The sequence below is a fragment of the Drosophila albomicans genome, chromosome 2R (genome assembly GCF_009650485.2).
Source record: "Drosophila albomicans strain 15112-1751.03 chromosome 2R, ASM965048v2, whole genome shotgun sequence".
Taxonomy (NCBI): domain Eukaryota; kingdom Metazoa; phylum Arthropoda; class Insecta; order Diptera; family Drosophilidae; genus Drosophila; species Drosophila albomicans.
The window spans coordinates 7,739,667-7,767,117 of NC_047631.2; the positions used below are offsets into that span (position 1 = coordinate 7,739,667).

At 42.8% G+C, this 27,451-nt stretch overlaps 2 protein-coding genes across 2 annotated transcripts; one reads left to right on the top strand and one right to left on the bottom strand.

The window, feature by feature from the left end:
• Positions 1–11,299: 11,299 nt before the first annotated feature.
• Positions 11,300–18,440, bottom strand: LOC127565902 (uncharacterized). Its single transcript, XM_052006812.1, has 2 exons — positions 18,008–18,440; positions 11,300–12,582 (listed from the first exon to the last, which is right to left on the bottom strand). The coding sequence occupies exons 1-2, from the start codon at positions 18,119–18,121 to the stop codon at positions 11,311–11,313; spliced, it is 1,386 nt and encodes a 461-aa protein (XP_051862772.1). The 5' UTR covers positions 18,122–18,440; the 3' UTR covers positions 11,300–11,310.
• Positions 18,441–22,944: 4,504 nt separating this feature from the next.
• Positions 22,945–27,114, top strand: LOC117576935 (probable G-protein coupled receptor Mth-like 11). Its single transcript, XM_052006834.1, has 8 exons — positions 22,945–22,956; positions 24,212–24,497; positions 24,582–24,688; positions 24,757–24,895; positions 25,902–26,090; positions 26,147–26,383; positions 26,444–26,855; positions 26,916–27,114. The coding sequence occupies exons 1-8, from the start codon at positions 22,945–22,947 to the stop codon at positions 27,010–27,012; spliced, it is 1,479 nt and encodes a 492-aa protein (XP_051862794.1). The 3' UTR covers positions 27,013–27,114.
• Positions 27,115–27,451: the final 337 nt, after the last annotated feature.

Here is a 27,451-nt window from a genome sequence, read left to right on the forward strand (position 1 = left end):
AACAATGCAAAAGATGCACACTTCTATATTTCAACTTTGACAGAAGAGAAAATTGCTGAACGAATAATGCAGAATGTACAAATGCCAAATGGCATTTCCTCTAGTCGACAAAACCTTGAAAAATGCCCATTGCCATTCATGTGTTCGACACTAAATCCAATGTCAAGTTGCATTTCAAATGTACGCTCTCAAATAACCAAAGCCGCCAAATGAATTATTCATGTCAAAAATTGCAACGGAACAAGAGGAAAAATAAAACGAAAGTCGTGGCATCCCCGAGCAGAATTTTATTTTTTTTCTTGTTTTTGGGGGCAAACTTGTGCAGCTAAGCTCGGGAGAAAATATGCAAACTATAGATATAAAGCAGACGGTTTGCTGAATGGTAATGTCATGAAATACGCTTGTATAAAACTTACACTTAAAAACGGATCAAAAAAGTTTCTAGAATGCAGCTGAAATTAGTTTTATATTTTAATAGCTTTTTTGATAGAGAACTCTTCAAATTTGTTAAATGAAAATTACAGGAAAATAATTATTATTATTTTTATTATTATTATTATTATTATTATTATTATTATTATTATTATTATTATTATTATTATTATTATTATTATTATTATTATTATTATTATTATTATTATTATTATTATTATTATTATTATTATTATTATTATTATTATTATTATTATTATTATTATTATTATTATTATTATTATTATTATTATTATTATTATTATTATTATTATTATTCTTCTTCTTATTAGCTAAGGTGAGAAGGCGTAAAAAATCCAGCGCGCGTCTGTTCCCGAGTCGAGCGGCACGCTGGTTAGCGTCTGCTCCACATTGGACGGCTATCAAACATGTCTTTCTCCGGATCGGGAGACACAAAAGAAGATTCGCTCGCTGATAACCAAGGCAATCCTTCACTTCAGTACCCAGCTTGAACCCCTGGCGAAATGGCTGATGGGCAAATGCCAAGGTTACCTCCGCCCTATTAAAACGTAGCGAGTCTTTAGGTACGTTCGACTCGTGATCATCGTTGAGTTGATGGTACAGGTGCAGTTGAGTTTTCACTCCTGCTTAATGCCGTCCTGGCTCTGAATACGAGTTCCATAAGAGCTCGCATCAACCCATCGCATGGACCTCACTGCTTGCAAAGGGACCCATGGGGACGAAACAAGGTAACTGTACATACGCGAGGAGATAGCGGCCTAAAGTTTGGACCCATATAGCATGAACATACAAACAACAAAAACCATACAAACAAAAGAGAAAGAGATGGAAGAAAATATCTTCAACAAAAACACGAAAACAGCGAGAACACCACCTAAGCAGGCTGACACCATGGAAGCAAACAAAGCTGACTCCCTGAGCACGAGCAAGCCCAAGCTACAACAAAACGAAGATAACACACCTAGAAATGTTCTACTCTCGAGGCTAGGTGACATAGAAACACCAAGGATTCCACACGATGCAGCACCACTCACAGTGCAAAAAACCAACACAAATCCAGCGCAACAAACAAGGATCAACTCTTCCCCACGGCAAGAATTCATACAAAAGATGCGACGGGAAGAAGAAAACGCACTGCAAGAGTGCCGGCGGGTTTTGCGAAACATGAAAGCCGCAATGAAGATCCAAAAAAACATTTCTAGAGATGTTAAACAAGGAGTCGGCGAACTCGATGAAATCCTCGACCAAGTGGAAACATACCGACGAAACTGGCTAAGCCAGGAGACTGAAGGTAAACGCATAAGTGACATTAAGAAAAACAATGTGGATGAATCGACTACGCCGAAAACCTCTGCCGCTCCGCAGTCAAAACGGCCCCTCCCAAGCCCAGTGGACGTCGACTCACCAAACACAAAGAAACCATGCGCCACAAGCACATGCGCAAACTGGCAGGTTGTGCAGTCAAAGGCTGATAAAGCACAGAAGCAAAAATCCAGCGCTCCCAAACAAACAACTGGCGGCGAACAAAATAAACCCTCAGGAGTCAAGCCAAACTCAGAGAAAGGCAGCACTCAAAAAAGACGGCCAAAAAATGAAGCCCTTCTTGTGAAACCAAACGAAGGACACACCTATGCAGACATACTTAAAAGCCTTAGGGAAACTGTGGACCCAAACGACGCTGACATTAAAATTCATGCAGTTCGAAAAACAATGTCTGGAGCGCTACTACTAGAATTGAAAAAAGGCACTCAAGTGAGCACCGATTTCATAAACAAAATCAAAGGTGCCCTACAAAAAACAGCGGAAGTAAAGGAACTCAAACCGACGAGCACGCTGGAAATCCGGGATCTAGACGCACTCACTACAGCCAACGAAGTCGAGGAAGCCATACAGAAGATCCTCCCGGACATAGGGGACCGACTAAAAGTAGTGGTGACAAAACCAAATAGTCGGGAACAAGTGAGAGCATATGTCACACTCCAAACTGAAGCTGCAGAGACGCTTCTCAAAGCAGAAAAATTAACTGTTGGCTGGATTCGCGCCAGAATGCGCATGCAAACAATTCCCACGCGCTGCTTTAGATGTTTCGAGTCGGGTCACACCCAAAGAGAGTGCAAAGGCCCAGACAGAAGAAACCTTTGCATCCGGTGCGGCGAAATTGGACACAAGCACAAGGAATGCAAAAATCCTCCTAAATGCTGCGTGTGCGTCACTGCCGGACTGAAACCAGTTGACCACATCCCTGCCTCCAGCAAATGTGCATCGGTAAGAGCCCAAAGATGAAGATTCTCCAAGCAAACATGCACCGGAGCAAAACAGCCGACTCGCTTCTCTCTCAGCTCGTGCTAGAGAAGGCGGTTGATGTTGTCATCATCAGTGAGCAGTACAAGACTCCCAACAATGGTACATTCCTAACTGACAACACCGGGACGGCAGCCATCTGGCTGCGAAACATGAACAACTTCACCGTCACGAGAAGTGGTGCCGGACAAGGCTTCGTATGGGCACAAACTAAAATCTGTACAATCATGAGCTGCTACCTGACGCCTAGTGACAGTATAAATGAATTTAAGACAAAGCTAGATGCAATAGAAGACCAAGCACAGCAGCTTGGCGGAGACTTGATCATCGCGGGTGATTTCAACTCTAGAGCCATCGAGTGGGGCATGCCGACAACAAACCCCGGGGCAGACGGGTACTTGACATGGCTGCCAGGCTCGGGCTAGTGGTCGCAAATGAAGGGTCCACACCGACTTTTTGCAGACCAGGATGCGAGGGCACAATCCCAGACATCACTCTGGCGACAGAAAGAGCAGCGAGCAAACTACAGGAGTGGGGTGTCTTGGAGGACTACACGGGCAGTGACCACCAGTATATCTGCTTCTCCATAAACCCAAACCATAGACGTCGGTCCGATCATGATAAGAAAACCACCCGAAGGTGGAACGCGAAAAAACTGGACACCGAGAAACTCATCGAAGTACTCGACGCAAGTATGGAAACAGCCGTAGACCCTAGGGACGCAAGAAGCATAGTACGCCACACCATGCGCGCCATAGAGCATTCTTGCGCCGCAGCGATGCCCAAAACGACGAGCTTCCTTAAAAGGAAAGCTGCCTACTGGTGGAACGAGCAGATCGCGGAGCTCCGAAGAGCCTGCCTACGCGCGAGAAGGAAAATGACTAGAGCCAGATCTCGAAGCAGTGCTACGGCGGAAATCGAGGAGCACAAAGAAGCTAGAAAGCGCCTTAAACTTGCCATTGTCCACAGCAAAAAGAGCAAATGGGAAGAGCTGCGAAACGACATAAATACCAACCCGTGGGGTCTCGGCTACAAAATCGTAACGCGCAAGCTAGGAGCGCAAAGGCCGACTCCGGAGCTCAACGAAAACGTCATGGCCAATATAGTCAACACGCTCTTCCCACAGCACGAACGACGCACCGACCCAGAGATGCCCGCCCTCGAAGAGCCTCCTTTCTTTACAGAGAACGAACTCAGATCGGCAGCAAAATCTTTGAAAAACAACAAGGCACCCGGACCCGATGGGATTCCATCCGAAGCACTAAAAGCCATAGCAGACGCACGCCCGAAAATCCTGCTAAACATGTATAATGCTTGCTTGATGGAAGGAATTTTTCCAGAGGTGTGGAAGCGACAGCACCTAATGCTAATAGATAAAGGGAAAGGAGACCCAGCTACCCCAAGTGCATATCGCCCGCTATGCATGCTCGACACAGCGGGGAAGCTGCTAGAAAGATTATTAAAACCTCGGCTATCTACAGCCATAGAAAGAGCAGGTGGCCTATCAAATAGACAGCATGGCTTTCGACCAGGCAGATCGACAGCTGGAGCGCTGCAGTGCGTCATAGAAGCGGTAAGCGATGCACAGAGAGGAAACGCCTACTCCAAGAAAATAGTGCTCCTGGCCGCCCTTGACGTTAGAAACGCCTTCAACAGTCTGCGATGGACTGACGTCATCGACGCGCTAGAAAATCGCTTCGGAACACCAGCCTACCTGATGCGCATGGTCTGCAGCTACCTAAGCAACCGAGAGCTGATATACCAGACGCAAAGTGGGACCAGGCGAAAGACCGTCACTTCGGGTGCAGCACAGGGCTCTATCCTCGGCCCGGACCTGTGGAACGCTAGCTATGACAGCATCTTCTCAATAGAAATGCCAGACGACTGCAACCTGGTCGGGTTCGCCGACGACATCGCCGCCATCATCAAGGCACGCGACATGACGGAAGCGCAGCGGAAGCTAAACCAAGTCATGATGCGAGCAATGGCTTGGTTTGAAACCCATGGTCTAAAGCTCGCCACAGAGAAGACGGAACTAATAATTTTAACAAAACGGCACATCCCTCTCGAAGTGAACATGCACGTGAGCGACGACATAATAAAAACAAAATTATCGCTCAACTACTTAGGCATCCGTATCGACCCAAGAATGACTTTCTGGACCCAAATACACCATACAGTGGAAAAAGCGTCAAGGGCAGTGGCATCACTCAGTAAGCTGATGGCAAACGTTGGTGGCCCAACTGAGGGTAAGCGTAAACTGCTGATGTCAACAGTAAACTCGATACTGCTTTACGGCTCTGAAGCATGGGCAGACACCCTTACCATAACACAAAAATGCAAAACACTGTTGGCCGTTCAGAGGACGGCGGCACTTAGAGTAACATCCGCATACCGGACAGTGTCGACAGCAGCAGTCTTGGTGATTAGCAGCGAAATCCCTATAGACCTGAAGGCCAGAGAGCGACGGCGCACCTGGCTAAAGCGCCAAAATAATCAAGAATCTGACACCGACCCCAGAGAGGAAACTATGCAACAGTGGCAAGATCGCTGGACAAACGAAGAAACCGGTAGGTGGACTGCCAAACAAATACCTGACGTAAAAATATGGAGCAACCGAGACTTCGGCGAAGTAAACTATTATTTGACACAGCTGCTTTCTGGGCACGGATACTTCGGAAAGTACCTGCACCAAAGAGGACTACGCCAACAGCCAAGCTGCGTGTATGGCGATGCCGATATAGATGACGCAGAGCATACTTTTTTCTCATGCACCCAGTGGCAAACAGAAAGAGAGCTACTTGAATCGCAGATCGATGGAATCTGGAGACCACAAAACGTTGCAAATCTGCTCGTAAGTAACGAGCAAAACTGGAAAATAATAACGATACACGTCGAGAGAATCCTCCGACGCAAAAAGAGGCGCCTGGACGCAGGTGAAACATGAGCTAAAAACACCAGAGCGCCCAGCCTGAAGTTATGCGCACTCAAATGCGGTTCCGGGCTGGGAAATTCCGCCCTGAAACAGCGAAAGGGGAGTTTTTAGCGGGTCAGCATGCATATGCGATCCCCGCACAGCCATAGTTTGAGACGTCGCTATGGTGGTGTGTAGACATTTTCTTCCCTACCTCAAAAAAAAAAAAAAAAAAAAAAAAAATTATTTTTGTTTTATTTATTTCTTAGTTTGAAATTGTATTGACATTAGTTTAATTACCCTTTGCAATAGATTACTTCAATTGCGTTTTCCCCATGTGGTTAGCATTTAATGACTGCCTAAAAGTATGCAATCAATTTGGTGTCGTGGGAGTTGAGCTCGTTGCATGAGGCTGTTGACGTCGACGATGCCTTTGGCAATCCAATATGTCATCAACTTGCTCAACACATTGCAATTTTTTTGTTGATATCTTTGCAACGTAATTAAGCCGAAGCCTCCGCCCGTGGGATTAATACAACAATTTACACAAACAGAGGCAGAGAAAGAGACAGCGGCACACACACACAGACACAACTGCATGGCATGACAGTAATGCGCATAACAGGACTTCATGCAACTATACAGAGAGCGTTGCAGGCGCACATAACCAAGCTCATTATTATTATGAGCAGTTGTTGTAGTTAATGTCCCGGCATTCACGCTTTGTCTGTTGCTCTCGAAAGCCCTTTTGCGCCCCCCTTTTTACTCTTTTCCCTCTTGTTCTGTCTTTGCTTTTGTGCACAATTTTGTTGGCCCACAATGTTGCTGCCGCTGCTGTCGTTGCCTTTGCCATTGCCGTCGTTGCATTTGTTGTATGGAAACTATAAAATGAACAGCAGTCGCAGTCGCAGTTGCAGTCGCAGTCACGGCAAAAAACGAGAGGAGGAGAAGGAGGAGGAAGACGAGGCGGCGGAAAGGAGCAGCTAGCGAGGCACATTTAATGCTCGCACTCGAAGCGCATAGCATTGAGGACCCTGAGGGCCGCACTATGGTAAGAAATTGCAAATCAGCTAAAAACATAGTTGATATATTGACACACGCTTAAAACAGCTTTGGCAAGTTGCAAATGCACACACATTTCAACTTGTACTAAGTTAATATTGGCTTAGAAGTGGTCTGAAAAGCACTTGCTACTTAGAGCTGAGTTCATAAGATACGCAATCTTTGCTACTGATGGGATAAAAAAAAATATACCTTTAAAAAAATGTACCTATTATATATCTATATTTATTCTATTTAACTAAGCTCTCTAGTGAGATATTATGCATTAAATATTTTATGTTTTACGCTTAGTTTTGTCACCTACAACACATTAATAGTAATTCAGTTACGTCTTGGTTTAGCTACGTATTTTCATACACAACTTAAAGATATTGACTATACACGTTTTGACTTGAAAGTAAAATTGTCACAATTTCATTGGAATACTCTATGTCTTAAAAAAGACCACAATGTGTATAATATATATCATTATTATTATTATTATTATTACTACAAGTATGGCACTCTCAAATTGCCAAATCTAAATATTTAAATTTATAAGTTCTAAATTGTTAATAGAACTGATTCTTTAATCCATTTAATATGTTAAGCAAAGACACAAACCGCAGCAAGTATTTTAACAAGTGCTTAACAAAGACACGAACCAAATTAACCCAAATGCCTATTTTGTAATATGTTTTCCAAATGCAGTACAGGAGAAACTACGATTCAAGTTAACTAGTTAGCATAAATATCATTTGGTTATCATTTAAAATTCAATGTGTGTGTGTTTTTTTATTATGTATGCATAAAGAGTTATCTGACGAAAATGTCGTGAAGTGAAAAAAATATATACCAAAACATTTGTTTGTTTCGAATAAAGATTAATCGTATAGCTCTTAATTAGCACTTTAATTATTTTAATGATTTCAATTGCAAAAATGAACAAATTCGTACAAACAGAAAAAAAAGAACAAAATTTATATATTTTATCGTAAAACCGAAAAAGATCTTAAAATCAATCTTAGCTCTAAATATAGTGCTACACCTTTGAATAACATTTACTTATTTTAAAAATTGTTTCAGTTTATGTTTTCTTTTCACTTTAAATAGTGTGACACGCGACAGAGAATTACGCATTTGACATATTTTTGCAATATACAATTTATTCAACAATCAATTGTGTCATGAAATGCAAGTGAAGCATTTGTGTTCAAACCATTGATTGAAATAATCTATGAAATAATTTAATGAAATATTTTCATTTATTTCCCTCACCATTCGCGGCGAAAAATTAATATTTGCAAATTGGCACGCCCACTGTGGCTGTCGCTGCGGTCTTTTGCGGAAGTAAATGTGTTGCCATGTGCGACGAACTTGAAAGTGTGTATGTGTGTGTGTGTGTGTGTGTGTTTTTTTTTTTTTTTTTTTTTTTTTTTTTTTTTTTATTCGGAGGAACTAGATCTAATACTAAATATAATAAATATAACATAACATTAGGCACTAGAATATAGAAAAAAGGTTAGAAAGAAAACTGTCAAGGAAATTCTCGTGGTACTGCCGTGAGGTATTGCTTCACGAGACCTTGACGGGAGCTCACTCCCCTCCGTTACGCCTGCGGGTACGTTCCCTTTCGAGAGTTCGTAGTGCGGTGGTCACTTTTTCTGCATAGCTGCATACCGCTGACCAGTATTCCTCCTTCTCCAGCATACGGTTCACAATAGAGTCCGTCGTGACTCTACATCCTATCGCTTCTTCGAGCTCTCGTCTCTCACTAGCAAAGCGCCGACAGCACACTAGGATGTGTTCCGCCGTTTCTTCAGCTTCGGGATAGCAATATAGGCACATCGGGTCGCTGTCGTGTCCAAATCTACATAGGTAGCTGCGGAAGCAGCCGTGCCCACTCAGGATCTGCGTCAGATGATAGTTGACGAATCCGAAATTTCTGCTGACCCATTTGCCTATGTTTGGGATCAGAGCATGGGTCCAGCGGCCCTTACTAGATGTGTCCCACTTATCTTGCCATTTCCTTAGGCACTCTGTCTTAAAATTGGTCGACATGTAGTGAACATCCTCCATCTGGTTAGCCCTCTTGTGATTGTAGCTGTGAGTCCTCTCTAACGCCAGAGTATCCAACGGCATCATGCCAGCTATCACTAAAGCGGCTTCATCCGATATGGTCCTGAAGCCACTGCAGACTCGCAGCGCGCAGAGTCGATAGGTCGTCTGCATCTTCCGCCTATACGCCTTCACCTCCATTGCTTGCACCCATACTGGAGCGCCATAGAGCATTGTTGCTCTAACCACATTTTGTAGCAATAGTCTCCGACCTTGCTTAGGGCCGCGCGTATTTAGCATTATTCGACTCAATGCCTGCCCTACGACAGCAGCTCTCTTACCAGCATAGTCCAGGTGTTCGCGGAAGCTGAGCCGCGTGTCGATTAGGACGCCTAAGTATTTAATGGCTCGGCTCGACACTATTGAGGTCCGACCAAGGTTAATGTGAGCCACTTCGACGATCTTTCGGCTACTTATCAGGACCGCTTCAGTCTTGTGATCGGCCAATTGCAGCCCCACTGTCGCAAGCCAGTCTTTGACAGTGGCAACCGCTGCACTACAAAGTAGCTCAGCGTCGCCTAGTTGTTTCGCTGTCACCACTAAGGCCACATCGTCTGCAAAGCCGACAATGGTTGCAGACTCTGGAACGTCAAGCCGCAATATGTCATCGTACATGATGTTCCATAGTAGCGGGCCCAACACTGATCCTTGCGGTACTCCTCCAGTGATGTTGAACGATTTGGTTCCGTTATCCGTTCTATATCTCAGAATGCGTTTCCTGAAGTAGTCCTCAATTATTTCCATTAGGTAGCTCGGGGTGTTGAACCGCCTTAAGGCGCCTATAATGCAGCTCCAGTTTGCAGAATTGAAGGCGTTCTTGACGTCCAGAGTCATGACTATGCAGTACTCCTTTGCACCACCACGCCATCTTCTGCCTGCTATGGCTCTCCTTGCTATGTCCGTTACTTGTGAGATAGCGTCTACGGTTGAGTGATGCTTTCTGAAACCATATTGCATGGGTGACAGATCTCCTGCTTGTCGGACAGACTCCTCTAGCCTATGGCTCACCAGCCTCTCCAATATTTTGCCTGCTGTATCAAGCAGACAAATCGGTCGGTAAGACGACGGCGAATCAAGTGGCTTGTTCGGCTTTGGGATCAGCACCAGGTTCTGCAGTTTCCATGGGCGGGGAAAGACACCTTGCCTCATACACTGTCCAAAAACTTCTGTAAAGCACTGCGGCTGGAGCCTGATCGCCATCTTCAGCGCGCGATTTGGGATCGCGTCCGGCCCAGGTGACTTGGAGTCCTTGATTCTTGCCGCTGCCAGCAGTACTTCCTCTACCGTAACCTCTGGGACCTCCGTATAGAGCCGGTGCTCTACGTGATCTTCCACTGTTGGAACAGTGAATGAGCCCGTGAACAGAGCATCCACTATGCCATTTAGGACGCCCTCCTCTCTAGGCACTGCACAGGTATTGGGCTTGAGTTTTTTAAGCACCACTTTGTATGCCATTCCCCAGATGTCTCGGTCGGCTTCGTCGCAAAGTTCTAGGAATTTCTCCTTCTTGCTGCTCAAGATGGACTTCTTCAGCAGCCTGCGATTAAGCGCGTACTCCAGCCTTCTTGCCTCAAAATCAGCTCTGCCTCGAGAACGTTGCAGGATCCTTCGCGATCTTATACATCGCCTTCTTACGTCTGCGATCTGCTGGTTCCACCAGTATACTGGTACGTGGTGTCTTTTGCACGATCTTCGCACCGCCATGCTAGCGTCGCAGGCATCCGTGATTGAACGCATGAGCAGCTCGGCGCTTACCTCTGCGTTGTCACTCCAATTGGGAACTGCAAAGGATCCAGCGAAAGCTTCCGGGTCCAGGGTGTCAACTTTGTAAGCCTTTCCGCTCTGTAATCCATTTGCTCGCGGAGACTCGGTATGGTCCAAATCTATCGTGATCGCCCTATGATCACTCGCTGTGTAGACATTGCTAATGGCCCATTTCGCTGATCTAGCAATTGGATAGCTAACGAATGCTAGATCTATAACCGATCCAGTGCCAGCTCTGGTGAAAGTGTGTTCGTTGCCATGGTTCATGAGGGCCAGGTCTAATGTGGCAAGGGCTTCCAGCACTGTTTGTCCTCGGGCGTTTGTCCGGTTGCTACCCCATTCCTCCGCCCAGGCATTGAAGTCACCAGCGATGATCACCTGTGGCTTTCCCCTTACATCGAGTGCTATCTCCTCCATGACGGATGCGAATTCTGATATGGTGAGACTGGGAGCCAGATAACAGCTGTATAGCCACTGGTTCCCCCATCTAGCCCGCACGAACCCACGCGATGAGCGCACATCATTAAGCTGGGGCTGTTCCAGGCCACATACCCATATTGACGCCTTTCCTTCCGTGTCTTCGACGTACTTTGGACTCTGAATTCTCTTATATGGTTCGCTCAGCAAAGCAGCATCCACCTTTAACTCTCTAACCGTCTGCTTCAGTAGCTCTTGGGCCGCCAAGCAGTGGTTTAAGTTGAGCTGCAGGAGCCTTTGAGTCATTTTGGCCCCTGCGTGACCCCGCTGACCCCTTTGAGAGGGCAGTGACTGCTTCCTGCGTGATGTCTGGTATCCTCTTTGCCCGCATCTGCACAGATGAAGCATTTAGCAGCATTTTTGCAAAGCGCCGCTTTATGGCCAGCTGCACCGCATCTTAGGCAGCACCCAGAGCGGTCGATCGTGCTCTTGCAAAACTTAGCAATGTGTCCAAACTCCAGACATTTGTAGCACCTCTTTTTTTCTGGCCTCTCAGACCTCTCTCTCACTCTACAGCTTGTCCAGCCTATCCGGATTTTTCCATTCTGTAGAATAGATGATGCAGCCTCCTTCGGCATACTAACAATTGCCAGCTGCATACCGTCAAAACCTGGCCTAAGTGCTTTGATGGCACTTAGCTCCAGGTTCGCTTGGCTGAGTTTTTCGCAGGCTACCAGCACGTCTTCTTTAGAAACCAGGCAGTCTATATCTCTGATCTCTAGGATGGTTTCCTGAGTTAGAGCTCTCACTTTGGCTTTCAAGCCGAGCGCTTCGCTTAATTCATCCTTCATTTTTAGCATAGAAGGCTTGGAGTTCATCCCCATTTCCAAAATCAGTCCGTCGCCGGCAGTTTTTCTTACCCGCCTTACTTGCTCACCGACGCTCTGTAGCTTGCTATCGTTGCTACGCGTCACCAATTTGAGCACTTCACTATAGGATATACCATCCGTGGGTTGGATAATAATGGCGTCCTGCCTTCTGCGTCTTCTCGGTGGCTTATTTGTGGTGTTGCGCCCTTCAGTATCCTGACGCACGCTTTCCTTCTCTGCTTTATTCTTAACCGTAGGATAAATACGCTGCTTGGATATGGGCTTCGTGGACGAAACAGTTTTGCGCTTGTCTTCAACCGTGATCACCGCATTACTCGGCGAGGTCTGCGTCGACGAGCTACGTACGCTATTGAAGACTTCATCCAGTGTCTTTGCGGTCACCTGCTCCACTGTCTCTACAGCCGACATCTTTAGACTAGCTGCCATCTCGATTTGCACGGTTTTGATTCGTGCGAACGTATTCTTGTTTGTTTGTGTGACGTGTCGCACTTCTCTGGGCGTAAATGTCTTAATCAGCCCATCGATCAACTCGCCCAGCTCTTTTACCGCCTCTTGAAGGCTTCTATGGATCTTAATCTTTTTTGGCACCGCTTCAGATGAGACACCAGGACTCCGATCCTCCCGGGCTCTTTTGGGCGTTGCCGCTTCTTCGCCTGCATCAAAGCTAAACACAAGCTCATCCACCTTTGGGGCGCAGATGCAGGCCCTCCGCTCTGGGGCGATCTTGCGACTCTTGGAAGCTTGAGGAACTTTGCCAGCAGCTCAGCTTCCGCCTCACTCGTCTCAATATTGCTCATGACGAGCAATATCGGTCACTAACCAATCTGCTATACTCAATATAATATAATAACGCTCTACCAAGCAGTCCAACGTTGGCCGAGAATTTCCTACGACTTTTGTCGGAGGAGGTTATACCGCCCCGACTCGGTCACCAGGGCCTCTGTTTTTTGAGCGCCGTTACACGGCAGAGGTTGGTAATTGGTCAGTTCCACGACCTTTAGCTCACGATTCTGCTATGGCAGGCGCTAAAATTAAGTATGAACCTTCGGCTATGCAGCACTTTCTGTAGCTCCTGAAAGTATGCCGCGTTTCTTTACTCCTTTTGGTTCGTGTCACTGCTATGGGTCATATATGCAGTGGTTTGTCTCTTTGCTGTGCTCACCACTCAGCTGTTTGACTTGGCTTCACCGGTTGCAATCCGCAATCGCTAACCAACACTGCCACCAGCTGATCGTCTGACAGCTGACAGAGTGTGACGAGATTGCAAAAATGCAAAGTGCAGTGAAAGTGGAAGCAACAAAAAAGAGAGATTCGCCAGAAAAGGACAGTGAGTGACTTACTCACTGAGCGAGAGATGGTATATCTCTGCCCCTCTCCGACCCAAACCCACGGGCGACGCTTGGGCCGCCGAAATAAAAACACCAAAACTCCGGCCGCCTGGACTCGAGCGGCAGAAGTATGATGCAGAGTGAGTGACTCTACTTGCCGAGGAGCGTTTGATACAATTTCTTTTTTTTGCAGGCTGTGCTTACTGCTTAAACGACTCGGTGCACTATCGGCGAAACAAAAACGCGTCCGCGCACTTGCACACTTGACACTTGACTCTCTGTGTGTGTGTGTGTGTGTGTGTGTGTGTGTGTGTGTGTGTGTGTGTGTGTGTGTGTGTGTGTTTTTTTTTTTTTTTTTTTTTTTTTCTTAGATCTAATACTAAATATAATAAATATAACATAACATTAGGCACTAGAATATAGAAAAAAGGTTAGAAAGAAAACTGTCAAGGAAATTCTCGTGGTACTGCCGTGAGGTATTGCTTCACGAGACCTTGACGGGAGCTCACTCCCCTCCGTTACGCCTGCGGGTACGTTCCCTTTCGAGAGTTCGTAGTGCGGTGGTCACTTTTTCTGCATAGCTGCATACCGCTGACCAGTATTCCTCCTTCTCCAGCATACGGTTCACAATAGAGTCCGTCGTGACTCTACATCCTATCGCTTCTTCGAGCTCTCGTCTCTCACTAGCAAAGCGCCGACAGCACACTAGGATGTGTTCCGCCGTTTCTTCAGCTTCGGGATAGCAATATAGGCACATCGGGTCGCTGTCGTGTCCAAATCTACATAGGTAGCTGCGGAAGCAGCCGTGCCCACTCAGGATCTGCGTCAGATGATAGTTGACGAATCCGAAATTTCTGCTGACCCATTTGCCTATGTTTGGGATCAGAGCATGGGTCCAGCGGCCCTTACTAGATGTGTCCCACTTATCTTGCCATTTCCTTAGGCACTCTGTCTTAAAATTGGTCGACATGTAGTGAACATCCTCCATCTGGTTAGCCCTCTTGTGATTGTAGCTGTGAGTCCTCTCTAACGCCAGAGTATCCAACGGCATCATGCCAGCTATCACTAAAGCGGCTTCATCCGATATGGTCCTGAAGCCACTGCAGACTCGCAGCGCGCAGAGTCGATAGGTCGTCTGCATCTTCCGCCTATACGCCTTCACCTCCATTGCTTGCACCCATACTGGAGCGCCATAGAGCATTGTTGCTCTAACCACATTTTGTAGCAATAGTCTCCGACCTTGCTTAGGGCCGCGCGTATTTAGCATTATTCGACTCAATGCCTGCCCTACGACAGCAGCTCTCTTACCAGCATAGTCCAGGTGTTCGCGGAAGCTGAGCCGCGTGTCGATTAGGACGCCTAAGTATTTAATGGCTCGGCTCGACACTATTGAGGTCCGACCAAGGTTAATGTGAGCCACTTCGACGATCTTTCGGCTACTTATCAGGACCGCTTCAGTCTTGTGATCGGCCAATTGCAGCCCCACTGTCGCAAGCCAGTCTTTGACAGTGGCAACCGCTGCACTACAAAGTAGCTCAGCGTCGCCTAGTTGTTTCGCTGTCACCACTAAGGCCACATCGTCTGCAAAGCCGACAATGGTTGCAGACTCTGGAACGTCAAGCCGCAATATGTCATCGTACATGATGTTCCATAGTAGCGGGCCCAACACTGATCCTTGCGGTACTCCTCCAGTGATGTTGAACGATTTGGTTCCGTTATCCGTTCTATATCTCAGAATGCGTTTCCTGAAGTAGTCCTCAATTATTTCCATTAGGTAGCTCGGGGTGTTGAACCGCCTTAAGGCGCCTATAATGCAGCTCCAGTTTGCAGAATTGAAGGCGTTCTTGACGTCCAGAGTCATGACTATGCAGTACTCCTTTGCACCACCACGCCATCTTCTGCCTGCTATGGCTCTCCTTGCTATGTCCGTTACTTGTGAGATAGCGTCTACGGTTGAGTGATGCTTTCTGAAACCATATTGCATGGGTGACAGATCTCCTGCTTGTCGGACAGACTCCTCTAGCCTATGGCTCACCAGCCTCTCCAATATTTTGCCTGCTGTATCAAGCAGACAAATCGGTCGGTAAGACGACGGCGAATCAAGTGGCTTGTTCGGCTTTGGGATCAGCACCAGATTCTGCAGTTTCCATGGGCGGGGAAAGACACCTTGCCTCATACACTGTCCAAAAACTTCTGTAAAGCACTGCGGCTGGAGCCTGATCGCCATCTTCAGCGCGCGATTTGGGATCGCGTCCGGCCCAGGTGACTTGGAGTCCTTGATTCTTGCCGCTGCCAGCAGTACTTCCTCTACCGTAACCTCTGGGACCTCCGTATAGAGCCGGTGCTCTACGTGATCTTCCACTGTTGGAACAGTGAATGAGCCCGTGAACAGAGCATCCACTATGCCATTTAGGACGCCCTCCTCTCTAGGCACTGCACAGGTATTGGGCTTGAGTTTTTTAAGCACCACTTTGTATGCCATTCCCCAGATGTCTCGGTCGGCTTCGTCGCAAAGTTCTAGGAATTTCTCCTTCTTGCTGCTCAAGATGGACTTCTTCAGCAGCCTGCGATTAAGCGCGTACTCCAGCCTTCTTGCCTCAAAATCAGCTCTGCCTCGAGAACGTTGCAGGATCCTTCGCGATCTTATACATCGCCTTCTTACGTCTGCGATCTGCTGGTTCCACCAGTATACTGGTACGTGGTGTCTTTTGCACGATCTTCGCACCGCCATGCTAGCGTCGCAGGCATCCGTGATTGAACGCATGAGCAGCTCGGCGCTTACCTCTGCGTTGTCACTCCAATTGGGAACTGCAAAGGATCCAGCGAAAGCTTCCGGGTCCAGGGTGTCAACTTTGTAAGCCTTTCCGCTCTGTAATCCATTTGCTCGCGGAGACTCGGTATGGTCCAAATCTATCGTGATCGCCCTATGATCACTCGCTGTGTAGACATTGCTAATGGCCCATTTCGCTGATCTAGCAATTTGATAGCTAACGAATGCTAGATCTATAACCGATCCAGTGCCAGCTCTGGTGAAAGTGTGTTCGTTGCCATGGTTCATGAGGGCCAGGTCTAATGTGGCAAGGGCTTCCAGCACTGTTTGTCCTCGGGCGTTTGTCCGGTTGCTACCCCATTCCTCCGCCCAGGCATTGAAGTCACCAGCGATGATCACCTGTGGCTTTCCCCTTACATCGAGTGCTATCTCCTCCATGACGGATGCGAATTCTGATATGGTGAGACTGGGAGCCAGATAACAGCTGTATAGCCACTGGTTCCCCCATCTAGCCCGCACGAACCCACGCGATGAGCGCACATCATTAAGCTGGGGCTGTTCCAGGCCACATACCCATATTGACGCCTTTCCTTCCGTGTCTTCGACGTACTTTGGACTCTGAATTCTCTTATATGGTTCGCTCAGCAAAGCAGCATCCACCTTTAACTCTCTAACCGTCTGCTTCAGTAGCTCTTGGGCCGCCAAGCAGTGGTTTAAGTTGAGCTGCAGGAGCCTTTGAGTCATTTTGGCCCCTGCGTGACCCCGCTGACCCCTTTGAGAGGGCAGTGACTGCTTCCTGCGTGATGTCTGGTATCCTCCTTGCCCGCATCTGCACAGATGAAGCATTTAGCAGCATTTTTGCAAAGCGCCGCTTTATGGCCAGCTGCACCGCATCTTAGGCAGCACCCAGAGCGGTCGATCGTGCTCTTGCAAAACTTAGCAATGTGTCCAAACTCCAGACATTTGTAGCACCTCTTTTTTTCTGGCCTCTCAGACCTCTCTCTCACTCTACAGCTTGTCCAGCCTATCCGGATTTTTCCATTCTGTAGAATAGATGATGCAGCCTCCTTCGGCATACTAACAATTGCCAGCTGCATACCGTCAAAACCTGGCCTAAGTGCTTTGATGGCACTTAGCTCCAGGTTCGCTTGGCTGAGTTTTTCGCAGGCTACCAGCACGTCTTCTTTAGAAACCAGGCAGTCTATATCTCTGATCTCTAGGATGGTTTCCTGAGTTAGAGCTCTCACCTTGGCTTTCAAGCCGAGCGCTTCGCTTAATTCATCCTTCATTTTTAGCATAGAAGGCTTGGAGTTCATCCCCATTTCCAAAATCAGTCCGTCGCCGGCAGTTTTTCTTACCCGCCTTACTTGCTCACCGACGCTCTGTAGCTTGCTATCGTTGCTACGCGTCACCAATTTGAGCACTTCACTATAGGATATACCATCCGTGGGTTGGATAATAATGGCGTCCTGCCTTCTGCGTCTTCTCGGTGGCTTATTTGTGGTGTTGCGCCCTTCATTATCCTGACGCACGCTTTCCTTCTCTGCTTTATTCTTAACCGTAGGATAAATACGCTGCTTGGATATGGGCTTCGTGGACGAAACAGTTTTGCGCTTGTCTTCAACCGTGATCACCGCATTACTCGGCGAGGTCTGCGTCGACGAGCTACGTACGCTATTGAAGACTTCATCCAGTGTCTTTGCGGTCACCTGCTCCACTGTCTCTACAGCCGACATCTTTAGACTAGCTGCCATCTCGATTTGCACGGTTTTGATTCGTGCGAACGTATTCTTGTTTGTTTGTGTGACGTGTCGCACTTCTCTGGGCGTAAATGTCTTAATCAGCCCATCGATCAACTCGCCCAGCTCTTTTACCGCCTCTTGAAGGCTTCTATGGATCTTAATCTTTTTTGGCACCGCTTCAGATGAGACACCAGGACTCCGATCCTCCCGGCTCTTTTGGGCGTTGCCGCTTCTTCGCCTGCATCAAAGCTAAACACAAGCTCATCCACCTTTGGGGGCGCAGATGCAGGCCCTCCGCTCTGGGGCGATCTTGCGACTCTTGGAAGCTTGAGGAACTTTGCCAGCAGCTCAGCTTCCGCCTCACTCGTCTCAATATTGCTCATGACGAGCAATATCGGTCACTAACCAATCTGCTATACTCAATATAATATAATAACGCTCTACCAAGCAGTCCAACGTTGGCCGAGAATTTCCTACGACTTTTGTCGGAGGAGGTTATACCGCCCCGACTCGGTCACCAGGGCCTCTGTTTTTTGAGCGCCGTTACACGGCAGAGGTTGGTAATTGGTCAGTTCCACGACCTTTAGCTCACGATTCTGCTATGGCAGGCGCTAAAATTAAGTATGAACCTTCGGCTATGCAGCACTTTCTGTAGCTCCTGAAAGTATGCCGCGTTTCTTTACTCCTTTTGGTTCGTGTCACTGCTATGTGTCATATATGCAGTGGTTTGTCTCTTTGCTGTGCTCACCACTCAGCTGTTTGACTTGGCTTCACCGGTTGCAATCCGCAATCGCTAACCAACACTGCCACCAGCTGATCGTCTGACAGCTGACAGAGTGTGACGAGATTGCAAAAATGCAAAGTGCAGTGAAAGTGGAAGCAACAAAAAAGAGAGATTCGCCAGAAAAGGACAGTGAGTGACTTACTCACTGAGCGAGAGATGGTATATCTCTGCCCCTCTCCGACCCAAACCCACGGGCGACGCTTGGGCCGCCGAAATAAAAACACCAAAACTCCGGCCGCCTGGACTCGAGCGGCAGAAGTATGATGCAGAGTGAGTGACTCTCCTTGTCGAGGAGCGTTTGATACAATTTCTTTTTTTTGCAGGCTGTGCTTACTGCTTAAACGACTCGGTGCACTATCGGCGAAACAAAAACGCGTCCGCGCACTTGCACACTTGACACACTCTGTGTGTGTGTGTGTGTGTGTGTGTGTGTGTATGTGTTTTAATATGTGCGCTTGTGTTAATGTCTCGACTGCGTTGAGTAATGAATGCCGCCTGGCAAAGCATAGAAAGCGAGTTCCAATGTCCTTACACACACACACACACACCCACACAGTAGTTTTGAAGGCTATGCACTTAAGCGAGGTCATAAATACGAGAACAGGCAGCATGACAGAGACAAAGGCAGAGCGAAACAGAAACAGAGACAGAGAGAGAGAAAGTGAAGAAAAGGCAGAACGAGAGAGAAAGAGAGCGAAAACGTTATATAAAATGACGCCGAACTTTAAGCCTTTAAGTCGCAACATTGCCGGGCATTTAATTTTTGGCCATTCTGTGGTTCACACACACACACACATATAGTCGCTGCATGAATATGAGTATGTGGGTGTGGGTAAGAGAATGGCGAGCACAGTTTCCGTTTCCGCTGAGCTTTGTGATGTTTCCTGACACCTCGTTTGTTGCCAGCCGCAGTTTTTACTCTTTTCATTCATAATTGCAGGATGCATTTATTTAAGGTCGCTCTCTCTCTCTCTTTCTCTCTCGCTCTTTTTAACTATTTCTCCCTTCTCTTGTTGTTGCCTTTCCGTTGGTTGTGCTGGGCAAACATCAAGGATATCCTTGAGTTGGCACTGAAAAAATATTTACACTGCATGGAGACCCTTTTGAATTGCACTTTTTGCCAGTTGGGAAAACGAGAGAAAGGTGCTTAAAGCTTTAAAGCTGCTTAAACCACAACACAGAGCACAACACAGCACAGCACAGCATAAATATGCAACTCATTTGCCCTAATTGAGTTGAATTTGCATATGGGGGGCACTGCATTAGTTGGCAAATTGGCAGGCGAGGCGCGCCACTTAGTTGCCTCGCTATTTGGTTATGCCTGAAGTTAGCTGGCAGCCAGCGGCAGACATCGAGAGTTGGTCAAATGCGAATGCAAATTTCGTTCGCATATTTTGTATGCCTTCCATCCCATCCGACCGAGCGACCGACCGACCGCGTTGACAATTGGCCCATGGCATCCCTGGCGCATACGTAATGCAACTGACAGGGCAGAAAATCAGAAAATCCTGCAAAACGAATGGAGCAGCTTCCTTTGCTCCACCCTCCCCCTCCACCTCCACCACGAGCTGTGCACGGCACAAATGTAATTTATGCATAAAATGGAGTCAATTTCACAGCGCAAGTGGCCATTGTTTCTGTCCATATGAACGACAAATACGAATAAGAGTGCGAGTACATTCATCTGGGGATATGGGTGATCAGGCACTTGTTTCGCTTCAATAAACCCCAATGACTTTTTAACGGATGCACTAAATTACTCTTGACCAATTGACCAGCACATTTAGACAATCATTTCGTTCATATTTCGAAATACTTTTTTTTTTTGAGTGTTGCGCAAATTTGTTTATTTAACTAATCTATTTATGATATTCTAAAGCAAACATTACTAAATTTGGCTCAATTCCATATTTACACAAAGAACTTATTATATATTATTACTGTAAACAGCTAAAATCTTAGCTTTAAATCGGCTTTAAAATTATCGATTCATAATTAATATGATGATTGTAAACAGCTTTCTACTTTTTTTTTTTTGTGATGATTCATTAAATCATCTTTAAAATAAAGAGAATAAAAAGTTATTAAAACTTTAATCTTTTAATAAAATTTTATTTCAATTCATAAAGGTTTAAAAAATTGAATCAATCTATAAATTTATGAAAAAATTAAGAAATATGGGTAATTCTCTGACAAAAATGAATCTTTAGCTAAATTCGCTTTCAACACATATTTCACTTAAAAAGATAATATAAGTAATTAGTAAAAATTTTTTATTTTGAATAAAAATGATATGCTAGCGACACTATTTCATCGTAAAAAAGAAAAAGGTACCTAAAATCAATCTTAGCTCTAAAGATATATGCTATATCCAGATTTTATACGTAAAACTGATGAGGTTCCTAAAATCAATCTTAGCTTTTTCAGACAGAGAATTGTCCCATATAATAAATATGACATGTGTATATATGAACCATAAAATAAGTTATTATTTTTATTTTAATCACTATAAAAAAGACTGATAAGCTATTAATTTTTATTTTCTTCCATTTAATAGTGATTAAAATATAATTTTATTCAATTCACGAAGTCTGAAACTTATTATAAGTTTAAAATTTATTTATTAAAGGCATAGACTATAAATTAATTTATTACCTAGCGAAAATTTACTAGCGCTGGCTGTTTGAAAATTGTGATAAGTTTAAAATCAGATCCACAAAGAAAAATTGTTCAATTTTTAATTTCTCAACCGAAAGGTTATTTAAAGGGATTCTTTTAATTTTGCTCAAATTACAAAAACAAATATTTATTTATTCTACAATAGTTTTTGAAAAACAACAGATTAAAGTTTTAAGAAATTAATACTTTTAGGATTAAATATTGACACAAAAGTAAAGCAATATTGTTAAGCTACAGAGATAAAACTCAATGCTCTTAATCTCTAGCATTAATAGTTCTCCTAGCTAAATTGAGTTATTACTGAAACGTACTAAACTGAAAACTAAGAACCAAAACTCAATTGGAAACCGATAATATCTCGGACAAGTTTGGCAAATCTTTTCAGCACAATTTACAATTCAATATATTGTTTGTTTAATAAATATGCAAACGAATTTGAATACAGTTAAGAAATTGAACAATCTATTCCGAAAGCAACTTAATAACTCCCAAGGCGACAGAGGAGAAATAAAAATAGTTAAATTGCCAAACTTGCACAATTAAAGACCAAAACTTAATTCAGAAATTATCTTTTAATTAAAGCAGGCAAAACTAAAGCAGTAAAACTAATAAGCAAAAGTGACTTTTAATTAAGTTGTATAACGCAAGGAATTGACATTTGTTGTGGCATAAAATCCTTGCGATACTCGTAAATAAATAAACATTTGAAGTTCGTGCTCGCAGGCCAATTAGATAACCGAAATTGTACAGATTTTATTATTGGCTTTTGTGTAATACGCACAGCAGACTCGGATTTAGTTGGAATCGGAGGCAAAGTTGGCAACATATGTCACCGCATAAATTTCAATTAAATTTAATTTGAGCATGAGGACAAAAGCCAAACTATATTCTGTTCTACGGCTTCCACAAAACTATTTGCAAATGTCAGGCAATGTTGAGGCTTGACGGATAGCAGCAGATGATGGGATGGGATGGGATGAAAGACAAGGTGTGGAGGAGGGGTGTGGACTAACGGCATAAAATATGATTTGCTTTTGGCTTGCATGACAAAATCAATTGGCCCAGGCCGATGTTGATGGTGATGGTGATGGCAAAAGCACGAAACGCAATTAAGTTGTCACAATGTGTGAGGCAGTCAATGAGAGAGCGTGACAAGGAGACAACGAAAACAACGAAAAAATGAAACAAAAGCAAAGAAGAGTGGAAGCAAATGTCTGGCATTTATCAAAATACTCGTATATAGGTCAATAATTAGATCAAAATGCGAAAAGCCGGATGAGTCATGTTGAAGTGACCTACAACAAAACAGAGAACAGAGAACACACAACAGACAACACGCCCTTTTCATTCAGCGGTCAATGCGGCGTATGCGTGATTGACTGTTGAGCATTTATTTACACACAACCTGCGATTGCAATAAAAGGCATTCAAATGGTAATTTGACTTGCATTTGGCTTTTGATAAATCCAAACGAATTTCGCTTTATAATTGCAAGTCGAAGCAAAGCCTGTGCACACATACTCTGAGATTAAAAGCAGCATTGCAAAAGCAGATTTAATGGTAAGCTCAAGTCGCCTGCTGCTATCCTGGTTGGGCACATTACGCATACGCAGCGTTTGCCAAGCGCTTAACTTTGCCAGTTCGCATAGTCCATGGCCAAGTGGCCGAGAAGAAGAAGCAGCAGAAGAAGTGTGTGCTCAAGTGTGTGTGTGTCAGAGAGAGAGAGAGAAAGAGAGTGAGAACATGCCTCATGCAGTAAGTTTGTGTTTACTTATGCACTGAATGAGTGTCTAAGGGATTCACAAAGTACTATTTTGTGTGTGCACCCGAATTTCGTTTATGTAAACAGGTGGCAGGTGGATGCAGGTAATCAACTACTTCGTGGTTTTAAGACCCAGTTCAGTTTATCTTCTGCAGCTTTCTCTGAACTGTTTGATGCTTAGCATCGAGTGGGTTAATTAAGGCAAACTAATTTGGAAATCAAACGGCAAACGAGCAAAGATAATGTTGGATAAAACAACTATTGCAAGTTAGGACTTGAGAAGTTCTGACAATGTAATCAGATGGTAATGATAGTATTTTTAGTATATTACTAAGATTTATAGACCATATAATTAGTAAATAATAAATAAGTATTAAATTCATTTAAAAATGGTTTTTTATATATTTAGTATACAGTAGAAATTTGAAAATACAACGTGGAAATAAATACCTAAAATAATTTTAAATACATATATACATACATACTTTATCACAATAACAATAAGAATCAATAATATATGCCATAATTTCATTATTCGATGGACAGTGGTTGATTTTGTTAAGACTTATTGTGAAAATAAATTATAAATCAAAGTTATAACTTTGAAAAACGTATACATTTGTTGTCTGAAATATATATAATATATATAAATTGTTCTTATTAAGATATGTTAAGTAATTTTGGTGAAATAAGAATGGCATTATCACCAATCAACAAAAATGCTTGCACTTAACAGAGTGGGTTTGATTGCATAAAATTTATAATTGTTTAGGACTTTGTGAAGCTTTCATTACCATTATGTTATTGAAATTGAATTTTATAATTTAATATAAAAATGTATTGACAAGCTCCACAAATCTGGATTGTTTTAAAACGATTTGGGACTTAGGTTCTTACTTATCAGCAGGCTTTTGAGTACATAATATGTACTACATATGTACATATATACACACATTAAGAATGTCATATGTATGCATATGTAGAATAATTATGTTATAAAAGATAAGAAGTTTATGAGTAATCATAAAATGTATCCAATCGATTTAGCAAATCTTATGAATTGTTACCAGTTGAAGAATAGCACTCGTACCAGAATACTTAAATTTTCTACATTTATTTATATTTCCTATTCAAATTAATTCATACTGTAAGAGAATTATATAAATGGAATTACGTATTTGTTAATGTAACATGTCAGAATGTGCAATATAAAAATTTAACATTTTTAATATCAAATTTATCTTCTAGACTATGAAGAATCATTTAAGAGTATTTCTTATATTTGGCATATTTTACATATTCCAAGGATGTGATTATTTCGATACCGTTGACCTTACAAACAGCATTAAATTTGAAAATGGATCATATCAGTACGAAGATGTATTGATACCAAAAGAAAAAACGCGGGAATACGATTACCAAATTTTATTTAATGGCGATTACGAAACAGTGCCCAAGCATATAAGGGGTTGTGTATGTCATTTAAAAACGTGCATACGTTTTTGCTGTAATCCAAAACAATTGCTTTTAAAAGGTAAACGAACTTGCGAAGATAATGACAAAAATATACATTATAATATGTTATTAAACATAACATATAATGAAACACTAACAAAAGATATAAATGACTTGGAGTTCATGGTGCAACAACATCTTCCTGTACCTTGTCATGATCACTTGTATCTTGAACCTGACAATCCAGACCACGCCTGGACTTTATACGAAGTACATATGTTTTAGTTTACTAAATACAAACATATATTATATATTTAATTACTTAAATTTATCATCAGAATGGCAAACTTCTCAGACATTTTGACAGCGCTCTACTTACAAAACAGGATTATTGTTTCCAGCCCCGAAAATTTCAAGATATCTACAAGCTTGTGCCGTATCATTGCGTTAAACCTCCAGACCGTTCTAACGCTTACCGTAAGTAAATATTATATAATGACCAAGTAGTTGGGACTTTGCTGTTACTGTCCTATCCATAAAATAGTTGAGAAATATTAAGATTGATTATAAGTCTAGTATAGTCTGATTAATTATAGGTTTTCACTAACACTGAACATTATATTTCGTATTTAATCGGATAAATTGCAATAATCAACTACTTCATTATACCACCACTGTAGATACACGTGTTAGTGCTTAGCGCTTAGAAAGCTACAGTCGAGTGTGCTCGACTGTGAGATACCCGCTACCCATTTTGAATAAAAGCAGTATTAGCGGTATTAATCTCAAAATATACCAAAAATAGTACAAAAATAATAAAAATGTACCAAACGGCATATTTTGTATATATAGTGTCACATTTAAAATATACCATAGACACAATATACCAGATTGTCAGCCAAAGCAGCTAAGACTCCTAGTAAGTAGGCGTTTTCAGGAAAATTTTCAGGAATCACAATTACTATAGTTATTATTGTATATACCAAAATTCGACTCTAGCTTTATAATTACACTTGTTATTCGATTTTTGTTGCTTTACGGGGGCGAAAATGGGCGTGGCACAAATTTAAAACCAATTTAATCTGCGTGGAAACATAAAAAATGCTGACGAAAAATTATAGCTATATCTCTTATAGTCTCTCAGATCCAGTGTTTCATATGGACAGGCAAACGGACGGACGCTGATGTTGACGCTGATCAAGAATACATATATAATATTTTATAAGGTCGGCACAAAGTCATAATACCCTTCTACCCTATGGGTAACGGGTATTTTTTTTTTAGTAATGCATTTATTTAATAAGCAAATGGTTGAGTGGTGTGTCCAAAGGTTTCCAAAAACCGTCACTCTAAATTTTGTGGAACTTGCGAAATATATGACTTTTCCGCACGTTCAAAATTTTGCTCATCTGGGAACAGTGATTTAAGACATTATCATTGGAGTCTATTATAATATAACTCAACTTATTTAATTATTTTGCAGTGCAATTGGTATCGATATTCTTCTTACTTATGGTCATAATTGTGTATTTGATTTTACCGAATTTTAAAGGAGATTATTTTAAATGCTGTATATGCTACTTCAGTTGTTTGACCCTAAGTTCTATACTTCTTGTTATTGTAAGATGTGATTGGATCAACCTACATCAAAAAGTATTGTGCCTGCTAACAGGTATGATTGAAATTAAAAATTTGTTCCTTAATTTAATATATTCTTGTATTTTTTAGGATATATTGGTTATTACTTTGTTATATCTACGTTTCTCTGGCTTTTAATTATAAACTACGATTTATGGAAAACATTTAACAACATTGGGATAAGTCACGGGTCAAAACTTTACAAATATAATATCTTTGCTTGGGGCGTTGCAGCAGTACAACTTTTATTAACACTTTTTGTTGATTTTGTAATTGGAAATTCAAGCTGGTCACCTAATGTCGGAAAATATTATTGTTGGATTGATGGTAAGATACTTATTTAAAATTTGTTTAATCTTTACATTTTTTCTTCTATTAATTATATAGCCACATCTTGGTCGTCGATAATCTACTATTATGGTCCAATTAGCATTTACTTAACATTGAACACAACATTATTTATTATTACCGCCTCTAAGATATTCTTTCAAAATAGGACCAATAGACGTCAACTAACCCAATCGGAGCGTCAACGAAATTTGAGGACTCTGACTAAGTACCCTCTTTCTCTTGTTCTTAATTATACCACTCACTTTTTTTTTAACGTTAGTTTTGGAACATTTTTCCGGCTCTTTGTCATTATGGGCGTTTTCTGGATATTTGAAATCATTTCCTATTTTGGATATACTATCTTCGACATATCAATGAAGTTTAATAATATGATTACTTGTTGTCAAGGTATCATTTTATTTGTAGCAACAATTTTGAGAAGAGATGTGTTGAAAGCGTTGGCTAATCGGTGAGCGTTTTTATTGAAGGGAAAATGTTGAGTATAATACAATAATTATTTTGATTTTAGACTTCGTATTGGAAATACCAAAATAAAAATGGCACATCAGGTCCACAACATCAGCCAGAATGGAAATTGTTTTATCGTCACAACCAATTCTAACTAAAGACATCGAAGAACCTCATTTATAAGAGAATATACAAATAACATATTGTTAGAAAATGTACTTATTATTTTAATACCCGCTACCCATAGGGTAGAAACAGAAACGATCAGGAGGATGTATACAAGGCCCATCCTCCCCTCAATCGTTTGAGAGATGTACTTTTTTAAAAACGTGTTCCAGCTAATGGTAGGCATCTTTGTACCTGATTCTTACTATAATAGATTGCATCAGCAATTGTTGTTATTCAGACAATAAAACATACATATTCTGCACATCTTCAGGATAGCGCCCCTTAAGACTTATGTTTAGTGTATAATTTGTGCTAAACCGAATGGGTTATTGCTAACATTATTTTTTCATTAAACTCCTAAGAATTTTCTTTAAAATTTAACATATTTGTGTAGCAATGAAAATTAAATTTGACCACCATCACTTAATT